At 38.9% G+C, this 12079-nt stretch overlaps 3 protein-coding genes across 3 annotated transcripts; 1 reads left to right on the plus strand and 2 right to left on the minus strand.

The window, feature by feature from the left end:
* Positions 1–1007: 1007 nt before the first annotated feature.
* BDR25DRAFT_351958 (uncharacterized protein) lies at positions 1008–2315 on the minus strand (the record flags this gene model as incomplete). Its single annotated transcript, XM_033694943.1, has 8 exons — positions 1008–1215; positions 1281–1416; positions 1470–1509; positions 1548–1621; positions 1859–1929; positions 2054–2092; positions 2140–2175; positions 2296–2315. 8 exons carry the CDS (start codon positions 2313–2315, stop codon positions 1008–1010), a joined length of 624 nt encoding a protein of 207 aa, XP_033551258.1.
* Positions 2316–2397: 82 nt separating this feature from the next.
* Positions 2398–3156, minus strand: BDR25DRAFT_351959 (uncharacterized protein; the record flags this gene model as incomplete). Its single annotated transcript, XM_033694944.1, has 6 exons — positions 2398–2456; positions 2519–2737; positions 2799–2814; positions 2853–2880; positions 2937–2969; positions 3002–3156. 6 exons carry the CDS (start codon positions 3154–3156, stop codon positions 2398–2400), a joined length of 510 nt encoding a protein of 169 aa, XP_033551259.1.
* A 548-nt stretch (positions 3157–3704) lies between these two features.
* BDR25DRAFT_340893 (uncharacterized protein) lies at positions 3705–5389 on the plus strand (the record flags this gene model as incomplete). Its single annotated transcript, XM_033693548.1, has 3 exons — positions 3705–4390; positions 4530–5326; positions 5357–5389. The coding sequence occupies exons 1-3, from the start codon at positions 4105–4107 to the stop codon at positions 5387–5389; spliced, it is 1116 nt and encodes a 371-aa protein (XP_033551260.1). The 5' UTR covers positions 3705–4104.
* Positions 5390–12079: the final 6690 nt, after the last annotated feature.

Below are 12079 nucleotides of genomic sequence, written 5' to 3' on the forward strand. Positions count from 1 at the left end.
GGCACGCACCCCTGTTTCCAAAGCAAGAAACAATCTCGGTAGCAAGCAATTTCCTATTAGTATAACACTTACGTTGACTTAATTGCACATAATAAGTTTGTGGCCCTTACCGCTTAATAGCCAACTAGATCGTTTACGGTGAATTTGTGGAGAGTAATCGTATTTTCCAAGGCGACTACACTTAGGGAACACCAGCATAGATCTCTAGGAGGCTGCAGCTACATGTGCTATTATAGGCGAATTAAGCTTACTAAAATGTTGAACATCGCTCCATAAGCGTGTTGTGCTACAGAACCAGTGACAGCAACTGGGCCCTTTGAGCGGTGGTAGAGGCAATATGACATTGATACACTACAGATACTAACTTCACAGTCTACGTAAGAACAGTATTGTACTACTAGATCTCGGATCATAACTAAGCTGATACCCGATAGGAGTGTGAATTATACCCTGTAGCGCGTCAGCTAGGGAAGCTTCTGATCAAGCATAGACCCCTACCCAGTTGTCCCACACAACCATATCACCTTCTTCTCACGAAGGCATTAGGGTGTACTCCGGGCAACACGTGCGGTCGAGAATAGCCTTCAGCCAAACGCGTATCTCCTCAAGATCCTCTACAACAGTCTCCTTCCCTCCAGAGTATTCTTCAAGTAAAGTTTACGCACACATTGAGGCATGATGTGAAATCCGTTCTCACTGATAACAGGATTCAGCCAGACCAAGAAATACTTGTAGATTTTGTCGGCTTCCCAGGTAGGCAGTTTATCAAGCGGCACTGTTTCTCCCCCGATGCGGTTCCCAAGCTATCGGAAGCATACATTCTGGTGCCTGACCAGCCAAAAGAATGCCGAGCCGGTTCCCAATAGCTATGATCTGCGACCTGCCCCTCTTCGTCGCTCAAGGCATTGTATATCTGGTGCCGTTGATAAACGCCAGGCTAGCAGTTCGGCACCTTATTTTTGACCTGGATCATCTCCCACATTGGCCGTCACCTCAGTCCCATTGGGTTACTTTACACAGCGGAAGGCGTTGACATACGAAGGATGGGCTCCATAGATGATATCATCGAAGTAGAAATGGAAGAATTTAGCCTGACCGTTTGTGAACTGCTCTAGCGAGAGAGGATCGGCGTGGAAATCGACGTGGCCGAATCCATCGAGAGTAACGTCTTTCAGACTGTAGTAATCTTCATCTTGGTACCCGTGGCCTACGAGCCTTACGCCTCCGGAATCAGGAATTTGATAGAACAACTTTTTCTAAAGAGGAGGCCAGTCTTCTACAGAAATTGTGCCGTGAAACAGCACACGCCGATAGCTCCCAGCTCCGCAGTCCCCTTTCCGTGCCCGAAGTCATGGGTTAGTTTGCAGTCTGGATTGAAACGACGCACGAAATCGAATTGTTCGGATAGGAGAGGGTCTTTTTAACCTTTTAACACGACAACATTCTTGGTGTAAACGGAATCTTGCAACCTCTGGAATAACACGTCGTCGAGATTGTTGAGATTAGCTCCTGCGATGACCGCCCTGAACCTGTTTAGGCAAGCGCACATGATATCGTTTCTTCCAACTGCGTAGACTTACGTTGGTTTTTTTACCATGGCCGTGTCCTAATGATGTGAAAACTATGTCGCCCCTGCTAATCAGCCTAGCTGAATTAATTTAATAGTTAATAAAGAATTTTTTTTGAATATTTATAACTATAAAAAAGATGTCTATGTAGTAGCTTAGTGCATGTAGCAAATGTCTAATAACAGTGTTGAATTAATAAAGAAGAAGAATCTTATCCTTGCTACAGAACTAGGTTTTATACTGCTACACCTAGCTAGCTTAGCGCCACTTAAAACACAACTAATGCGTACCGAGGTTTGCTTCCAGTTGCTGAAATATGCAGCAATATGTAGCAATATACTGTATACCCTCCATAATGCTGCTAACTAATCCTTAGCTAATACCCCTATGCACCAGCCTATTACAGTCTATATATAGAAGCTTTCTTTTATTAGAATAATTATTATAGTTATGGTTCTGCAAAAAGCTGCTAGGACTCTAGCGACCTGAGGAACGTGTGCAGGTTGATGTCGCGCTTCAACGCACTCAGTCTGTTTTCAGCAGTTGTATTAGTAGTTGTGTTATTAAGCACGTCTTCAGAGGTGCGGACGAGCCACCTCTAGAGCAACTTGATGCGGTAGACAGAAGGCGCAGCTTTAAAACGCGTTAGGGTCTTGCTAGGACAACTCCTCCTAAGGATTTAGAGAAAAATTAGCGTGAACAAGCGCTTAGATAGAAAGAATTTTACTCGTTCAACTTCCACATCATTATCCAGTATATTTTAAAGGGCCCAAGAAGGAAGAATCGCCTAATTGCGTTCTTTGTCTAGTAATATTGGTGCATCATCTTGCTAAGTCGCTGTAATGAGGTTAGAATTTCCTGCTATTAAGCAGTCGTTTTCCCGCTTTCCTATTATAGAGGGAGAACGGGTAATAGAGGAGTAATTAATTTAGGATTAAGAGGAAAAGGACCTAGATCATTGGCAGAAGGTGCGGTGATTGCTAAATTACAAGGGATTAGTGTAGCCAAGGTTTTAACAACATGGGAGCCATGTTGACGTGCTGTTTGCCGCCTCCATTTGTTCAGGCAGCGACGCCCTGAGGTGCTGTTGCTGTGATACTGTGTTGAACATTCGTAATTCTTTCGAATAGTTCGACGCAGGATTTCTTCTTTTAGTCTAGCGCTCCTTTCTGCACGAGGATGTTTCTCCAGCCTTTAGGTAGCAGGAAAATTAAGGATCTTAGTGGCCACTTCCCAGGAGATTAGTCTAAAGTCCGTTCGATCGTCGATAGACAATCACGGAACCAGCTGGTTAGCAGTTAGGTGGGTGACTCTGGCGAATACATGCTGTTGGATAGGTTTACACCCAAAAAAGTTTATTTTTCTCACTGTTGCAAAGTTCTCCCAGCTCTGTACTTACATCTGAACCTATCCACACTTCGCACTATTCTTACGTTGCAGACTTTTCAACAACTTCCATGTTGCAGCGAATGCGGGTACCATTTCCCGAGTCGACGATGTCAGAATTTATGTTACACGAATACGGTAGATTAGGCTGCTTCCTCGTATGGCGCCGCACCCCAAGCAACGAGAACCAGCCTCGTCGCATGGATCGTTCTTTTTCGTGCTCATTGATGGGGGTGGATTACTTGCGAGGCTGAATTTAACTGTACTTCGGGAATGGCGAAATCGTGGGAGCCTCAGAAGCCGATCTGAAGACTCTCATTCATGGATCTTCATCGGTCGCCTTGGCAAGTTCGTATTGGGCCGAGATCGTTGTTCATTGAAGATTTTCTATCGAAGAGTAGTAGGCTTAAGGCTATCGTTATTCTTTCTCTGAATTTACTTGGCTATAAGAGATTTCCCTCGTTCAAGTCTCTTCTTCACTCCATTCTTCTATCTCCATCTCCTGGAGGAAACATCTCATCGTTCAGGGGAAGAGATTTCAGTCCCGCACGTGCAGATTCACAACAGCCCACCAAGCCACTAAACGCTCTCCCCAGCCCCGTCATTCGTCCATCCGTAACAAATATCTTGGCAGCTGAAAACCATTTCGTCCCGCATTCTGAACACACCACCACGCTTCATCCCTGGCCCAAGCTCCAAAGCTTATTTTCTGACCGGTGGCCCAAACCCTTAAATAAGAATGCGAAAGATCTGGGAGCAAGGCTGATTGCGGAAATTGTCCCATGGGCCCTGGTCTGATGATTTGCGGGATTCACAGTGATGAGCAGGGCAACGGACCAGGCGCTTGTTTTTGGAGTGGAATGCGGGATACGAGATCGTTGAGATGCCTGGATCCTGGATTGCGGAAACTGGCGGGTGGTGCGGCATGGAGGTCGAAAAATGATGCGAGCGTGCAAGGACGGGAAGGTGAAGATGCTGGGATAAATACGACCGCATCGCCGACTGCATGCCGTCCTTGTTGTCCTTGTCTAAGGTCATGAAGTCCGGGTCGCGCGCATTTAATCTAACACTTCTGCACATTTGACTCGACGCTTTTTGAGGATTATTCCCTTCCTTGAGGTACTGGCAATCGTAACTGTCAGAATTCAGCATGGTTCTTTCTCGGTATATCCTCGCTGCGAGCGCGATCCTTTCCCTTGCTCTTGCACACGCACCAAATCTTGGTGTGAGGGCTGCCTTCGGAAACCAGGCATTCGGGATTGCGAATGAAGAAGGACTTACACCTGAAGTTATTGCTGAAGACGAATACCAAGCCGAGTGGGCTCCCGCCGCGCTATCGCATGAAAAGAATGCAAGTCAGCCGTTGCTGAAAGATAGAAGCTTGGAGTTACACGGAAGACAGCTCACTTGTAATCCTGGATATGGATATTGTAGTGGTATGTGAAGTCTCTCGGTCTGATACTATTATTATGGGAGCAATTCCTACGCAGGGTATTGGACGAAGCGTAGACTTCCAATTCATCTTTTCAATTTTGTGGCCCTCCTGAGTCCTAAGTGCAATCTAACAAACCCCAGCTTTCGGACGATGCTGTCCCGATACAACTCTCTGCTGCAGCTACGGCTACTGCATCGCACCCGCCGATACATGCTGTCCTAACGGCGCTTGTGACCCTGGCTGGGGCTGCTGTGGTTCGAAATGTGCCCCAAAGGACGGCGACTGCTGCTCCGACGATCACTATTGCGAAGCCGGCAACATCTGCGTGAAGCTCTATTCTTCTGGTCGAATCGTATGCTGCACTGACCTGAAATGCACTGCTGCTGTCATTTCAGGAACTACCAGTTATGTTTCCACAACCTCACGAGCAGCACCGTCGATCACGGCACCTCCGAGCACAACAAGGATCGTGAGCGTAGGTGGGACCATTGAGACATGGTATTGGACGGTAACATGGTGGTATCTCAGCTTCTATTGGAGCACGTCTAGAGCTACGAGTACAGTGACGTTCACCCGGATTTCTGAAACCACCACGTTCACTACCACCGCAACCGACGAAACACAAGCTCGTTCTCTCTTCTCCGCACTTTCTGCGACACTTACTTTCGAGCCTCCGTCCTCCGCGCACACGAGCCTGGCTTCTCTACTGTCTCAGCAACCTCAGGAGACGGGATCATTCACGCTGGGGGATAATTTCAGCACCGGGTTTGGGGCCCAGCCTACCGGGAGCTCCAGTCCGCCTGGCTCAAGTAGTTCGAGAAGCAGCACAACTGTGCAACCAACGTCTGCTGGGACTACCACTGCTGGTCCGGCTGCCGGAGGTCCAAGTGCAGCAAGCGGGGTGTTTGTGCAGTGGGCCCTTGTAATACTGGGGGCGGTTAGTGGGACGCTAATGATTTTGCTTTAGGGAATATTCTCAGTCGGTGGAGGTATTGGGTGAATATATATACCATTGGAGGTCGTTCTATGGAGATAGGAGAGGACTTCGCTATGCATGTAATGTTTAACTTGAATATATCATTGGCTTTTTAGTTCAGTACTTTTGTGACTTTTGAGAATATGTTTACACTATAAACCACAAAACACTCAGGATCCTTTATGAGGAGCTAGCACAGGGATCGATGAAACCCGCGCTGGAGGTTATGAAGCGACCAGGTGCAGGCGAAGCCCTTAGACATGCATCTCCCACATTACAATCATCGCCCCCAACCTCTGACATCATCCAAAAATCTCACTAGCGGAAACTTAACACACCTAACTCAGCAATCATATGAGATCACTATCGCATTCAAAACACGCTACCCACAGATGATGTCATATTGCTGTGCCAAGTTTCCAAGCAGATGCAGGGAATTCCAGGTACCACGCGCACATCAGCCGGTATCCGATGATCTGGAATGAGCATGGTGCATATTGGTGATGATGCACTTTGTTTTTCCTGTAGATGGCTGCGGCTCCCAGTTTCCCTTTCTGCTGTTTTGCATGGCTCAGTTAAAGTTCTGACACCGGCTTGTCTCCATTCTATATGTTCTAGATACTATGGGCCCGAGAGATTAGGATCATGATGGTGTTTCTGGACAACACGTGCCGTTGTATAGTAGTGGGGAGAATGTGAAGGATTGCGGCTAGGAGCGCGAAATGGGCTATTAATATACGGTTCCCCCCTCTTCTTTCACGGTTCTGGATATGTAGGTTCACGGTGTTTATAAAAATGTCATCGTCAACATTCTCCTACTAACTGCAAAGGGCGTCATAGACATCTATTCCTCTTCCCTCTCTCTCATAGCATCCATCATTGACTCTGCTCCAGACCTCCTTTGCACCATCATGATCTGGAGCACGAACATAATCGTCTAGTAGAAGCTCGCACGCCTGCGAAAGAAATTCCAGTCGGTCATCGCCGCCTCGAGCCGATTCGCATCCTCGTCTTCTCATAATCGTTTCGTTCCTCCAGATCCTTCAAGAGTCTGTCCCGAAACTCCTTCGAAGCGGGGCCCACAAGGTTGCAGAGCTGCAACCTGTAGCGATCTTCGCTATGGTCACGGTGTTTAATAGAACGTAGTACTGTTCCTACTGTTACTGATAGTAGCAATCTCCTAGCAGTTAGAACGAAAGTGAATTGCCTTCCGTTACTGTACGGTTAATGAGGCTATAGTTACTGCAGTAACTACCTATACTTATTGATTTCTTGGTGTTTTTGTAACGCGTTCTCGGAAGAAGTTTTCGTGCGTAGTATTACGAGGGCTGCTGTGGAACAGGAGGCACGCCTGGCAAACGAGCTGTAACAGTATATTGATAATGCACACGCACACATATATAATTAGCTTTTTGCTATTTTTACTTTTTTTCTTCTTTATATAATAAACAACCTAATATAGTAACTCTAAGCTGAGATGTAGACTTTATAAGTTAAGTTTTAGTTAAAAGTTTAAAGCTTATATGCTAAAAACTAAGTACTATAGGCTACATTTGATATTATTACTACTAGTACTTTTTTCTGTCTAAAGCTAGTCCTTCTTACACTAACTAGATTTAATAGTAAGCTATATAGATTTAAAACCTAGCTGCTAACTAGTAAAGCTAAAATAGTAGTAGATAGTAAAGTAATTATAAATAACATAGCTTAATTTTACTTTATATAAGACAACCTAAAGCCTATAGTGTAGGCTACTATACTACTACTGCTATTAAATGCTAAAGAATAAAGTTAATAAAACTATAAAATAATGTTATAGTAGCTATAATAAGTATATACTAATTTTAATAAAATGTATAAGGCTTAGTAGACTCTATATAAGCTATAGTAAAATAAAAGTAAGCTTTTACTAGCTTATATTACCTAATTTAAGTAGATCTTACATAAAGCTAAAAGTAAAGATTAGCCTACTACTATTGAAATTATAATATTTTACTAAGGTCTTAATGCCTTAATTTAGCACAAACTAGATAGCTAATTAGTACTACTTGTCACGATTGTGCACGAGTAAGGTTATAGAGCTTCACAGAGGTCTAGTTTAATTACTATGTAAGGTATTATAGTAGGTACAAGACGTTGTGTAAGGAATAGAAAGGTTTAAAAAAAAATTAGTAATTAAATACTTAGCTTAAAAGTCTAAGCACTTTAAGTATAAATTAAGCCTATTTTAGGTTTAGTTAGTGTTAAGGCAGTTTATACTTAAGTTTATGTCTATATTATGTTATGTTTATGTTAAACATGCACTAATAATACTCTAGTACACGTCTAATACAGTTATGTCTAGGATCTAGGGAGGATACTGTAACAGTACTTCTCTTCTTATTAGAAAGAGAATCCTTTACATTAGTAGTTCTAGCATTAGGTTGTCTTTATTAGGGTACAGGTTTAGTTTAGATAAGTATTAGGCATAGAATTAGGTTACTATAAAGTTCTTTTACAAGGCTTTTGTAGGTTCCTACAACAGTTTGTTGTATTTAGTCTATTTTATAAAGTATTTATAAATATATATTTTTTTATTAAACTAGATTTATTTAACATCTTTTATAATATATTCTAGTTTATTGTTTATAATAATAGGTTTAGGTAGTAAGTTTAGCTATCTAAGTAGATAGTTAGATTTAGAGGCTGCTTAGCGCAGCAACAATACGTGGAACATAGGGTGTATCTTTATGCTGTTAGGTAGGATTAATTAGTAAGCGTGTAATAAAACTATATAGGCTACTATAAAAAGGCTAAAGTTTTTCTAATTAAGTTTTTTTAATTATTAGTTTATTTAGATATTTCTAGCGTCTAGCTAGACCTTCTTGCTAGCTGCATATATAGGGGTAGAAGTTTAAGATTAGTTTACGTACTCTTATTAAAAAGCTTAAGCCTATGTAAGCTTTTTATAAATGTATTTAAATATATTTTAGATCTTATTAATAAGTCTATTTATATCTATTACTTATATAAATTAATAAGTTAGTTAGAGGGTATTTAAAAGTAGTTTAAATCTTATTTAGGGGTAGTATCTATAGTTTACTAAAAACAGAGATACTTATGTTAATTTAGATGTTATATTATTAACTTTAAACTATACTATAGCTAACTATTTTACCTAGTTATTCTGCTAGTAATTTATGTACACTTATAAGACTTATTTTATTACAGTGTTTATGTTCTTAGTCTAGCTGTTAGTCTCTAGGTAAAAAGCTGTAGATAAATAAAAGATAATTTAGAGCTATTTATAGAGTTTGTCTTAGAAGGCTAAGACAAACTGCGTACCTTTATCTAATATAATTATGTTAGGCAGGCTATAGTAAACTTATACATATTAGTAGAATAACTAGGCTATATTAGGGGCAGTTATAAAGAAACATAGTATTAAGTGTTAATACTTAGTTAAGTAATTAATAACTACTATAATATTTATATTGTCTAAACGTTAATTAAAGGTGTATTAATCTAACTCTGTGTAGATATCACGTGAGCTTATCTTACGTAATATCTGTGCAGGCTTAGCAGGGAGCTAGTATAAAACTAGCTATCCTAACGTACTTAGGATGGCAGCTGTCACTAGAATTAATACATTATGTTGCCTACTCACCTCTTAGTACACCTCTTAGGCGTACGTTTATTTAATTAAACCTAGGTTAACTAACACTAATTAGTCTATTAATAGACTATTTACTGCGTGCGTAGCTACGCAGAGAATATTATCCTTAATAGACAGATTTGCAAGGATTAACAAAACTGCTACTGTACAAGAAGCTTACACCTACCGCGTGCGTAGCTACGCAGAGAAGGTACAAAGAAGCTTACATCTACTATGTGCGTAGCTACATAAAGAGGGGTAAGTAAGCTTTATGCGCGCCTCTAAATTAACTAATTGCACAAAGACAAGATTAGCAACCCGCCGCATGTGTAGCCACGCAGAGAGGGCTTACTACTAAGCCTTTGTGCGCCCTAGAGCCTCCTGTTAATACAGGCTGTGCAACTACTTACCTACCGCGTGCGTAGCCACGCAGAGGAGACAATACAGGCCGCACAATTAGAAACCTACTGCGTGTGTAGCTACATAAAGGAGGCTTCTTATTAGCAGCCTGCCTTATTAACACCCCCTTAATTAATTGCCTGCATAAGAGGTAATTAATTAGTTAACATTACACATACAAAAGCCTATAATATACCTCTCCCCCCCTACGTCGCCTAAACACGCTGCAACCTAACATCTATTGCCTGCATAAAAGGCAATTAACTAACACCTCTTTTCCTCCCTCCCTAGGGATTAATTGCCCGCACAGAAGGTAATTAACCTACACTCCCCCCTAAGTTATAGCGTCTTTATACACTTTATATAAAGAGTTATTAGGGGTTACACATGTGTCTAAAATAATCTTACGCAGAGAGGTAGATTTAGATCTTCTGCATAATAAGATAAATATAGACTCTCCCTTACTATAATAATAAGCTTTATACGCAGTGTACATCCTTTCTAACATGCGTAAGCTGCTAAGAGAAAGGTACACACTATAAAAGCAGAACAACTTTAAGAGATAGACAACACATAATTTTAATAACCTCCTTTATGTAATTAGGCAAGAACTTTTTTTTGCTCTAGCTAAGCATAGGCACTATCCTAAAGGCAGGTTAAATTATACGCAAGCTAAGAAGCTAGAGGATATTATAAATAAAAGGAGCACTAAGGGTTAGCTCTAGGAAAGGAAGTAAAAGAGTAAAGAAAAGAGAAAAAAAAAAAAGTAGGATTAACATACAAATAAGTAAGCAACTTTATAAAAACAAAAGTTGCTAGTGTCTAAACATTAATTAAAGGTGTATTAATCTAACTTTATATAGATATTATGTGAGCTTATCTTACATAATATCTGTGCAGGCTTAGCAGAGAGCTAGTATAAAACCAGCTATCCTAACGTACTTAGGATAGCAGCTGTCACCAGAATCAATACATTGTGTTGCCTGCTCACCTCTTAGTACGCCCCTTAGGCGTACGTTTGTTTAATTAAACCCAGGTTAACCAACATATATACCCTTTAGATAAAAGTAGGTTTATAATAAAATTAATTAATATATCTTTTTAAGCTTGTTTAAGAATTAGGAGCAGTTTAAGTAGGCTATTATACCTTTTTTAAAAAGCTTTTACTTTATAGTAAGTATAGCAACATAATACATATTAGCGTACAGTATAGAACATGCAGGGCTAGTAGTACTCTCTCTGTAGTAGGTTAAGAGTCTTTTCTTTGCCTAGGTGTCCTCTAACAAGTAAGTTATGTATAATTTAGAGTAGTTTAATTCTTAGTTTATTAGAATTAGAAATTATAAGTTAGTTATAGTAATATAGCTTACTATTTTAGTTTTTGTAGTTAGCTAGTGTTACCTTTTTTAACTAACTAGCGCTGTTTTAGAGTAGGTCTAAAGTTTTTTAAATAAATTTATTATTTAAATACTTATTAGTAATAATTTAATTAATTATTTAATCTATTTTATTTAAGTTAAGGTCTAAAAATAGCTTAAGTTAAAGTAAAGTTTAGTGTTAAGCCTTTTACACTTTTTTCTAAGTAGAGATGTTTTAAGATTACTTTATAAAAGCATCTAGTTTTCTTTTATCTTAACTAAAATAATAAGTAATCTTAAAATTAAAATAAAATAAATATTTAGACTAATAAGCTTATTAGTAGCTAAGTTATTTTATAGTTATAAAGTACTATAAGTTCTTATAGTTAAATAGAACTTATATTAGATGTGCTGCACTTTCTAGTTTAGGTTGCTATTATTTAAAGTAGTGTACTATAATAAGTAATTTTTTATTATAGATTTTATAATTACCTTCTATAAAGCTTATTCTTTTTAAAAAGTATGTAATAGGCCTAATAGTCCTATTTAGCTTAGTCTAGAAAAGAACTTCTGCTACTATGTAGTCTAAGGCATTAGCTTCTATAAGTATTAGTAGTTTAAAGTTAAAGTAGTAAAGTATTAGAGCTTTAGTAAAGGCTTTTTTTAGCTAGTTAAAAGACTATTAGTAATTTAAGTTAAAGTTAAATTAAAAATTTTTTTTAGTAAGTATAATTATAAAGCTTACTAGCTATAAAAAGTTATTAATAAATTATTAGTAAAAGTTAGTAAATTTTATAAAAGCTTAAATGTTTTTTATATCTTTTAGGTATTACTAATCTAGCACAGTTTAAACTTTAATAGGGTCTATTTAGATGCTATTTATAGAGATTACATATTTTAAATATATAACTTTTAATTAGTAGAACTTATATTTATCTATGTTAAGTTATAAACCTGCTTCTTCTATAGCCTTTAGCACTAAGCGTACATGCTGTTTATGCTCTAAAAGGCTATTACTATAGATTAGAATATTATTAATATACATAGTATAGAACATGTCTAGGTAGAGTTAAAGTAAGTTATTTATAAAATGTTAAAAAGTACTAGGCGTGTTAGCTAAGCTAAAAGGCATTACTAAGTACTTAAATAGTCTATATTAAGTCTAAAACACTGTTAGCTACTTATTACCCTTTACTATTCTTAGCTTATTAAAGGCAGTAATAATATTTAACTTTATAAAATACTTTACTTTACTTAGTTAGCTTAGAGTTTCTTATAAAAAGAAAATTAAGTATTAGTTTTTAATAGTAATAGCATTTAGTT

The sequence above is a fragment of the Lindgomyces ingoldianus genome, assembly GCF_010093535.1.
Source record: "Lindgomyces ingoldianus strain ATCC 200398 unplaced genomic scaffold BDR25scaffold_7, whole genome shotgun sequence".
NCBI classification, from domain to species: domain Eukaryota; kingdom Fungi; phylum Ascomycota; class Dothideomycetes; order Pleosporales; family Lindgomycetaceae; genus Lindgomyces; species Lindgomyces ingoldianus.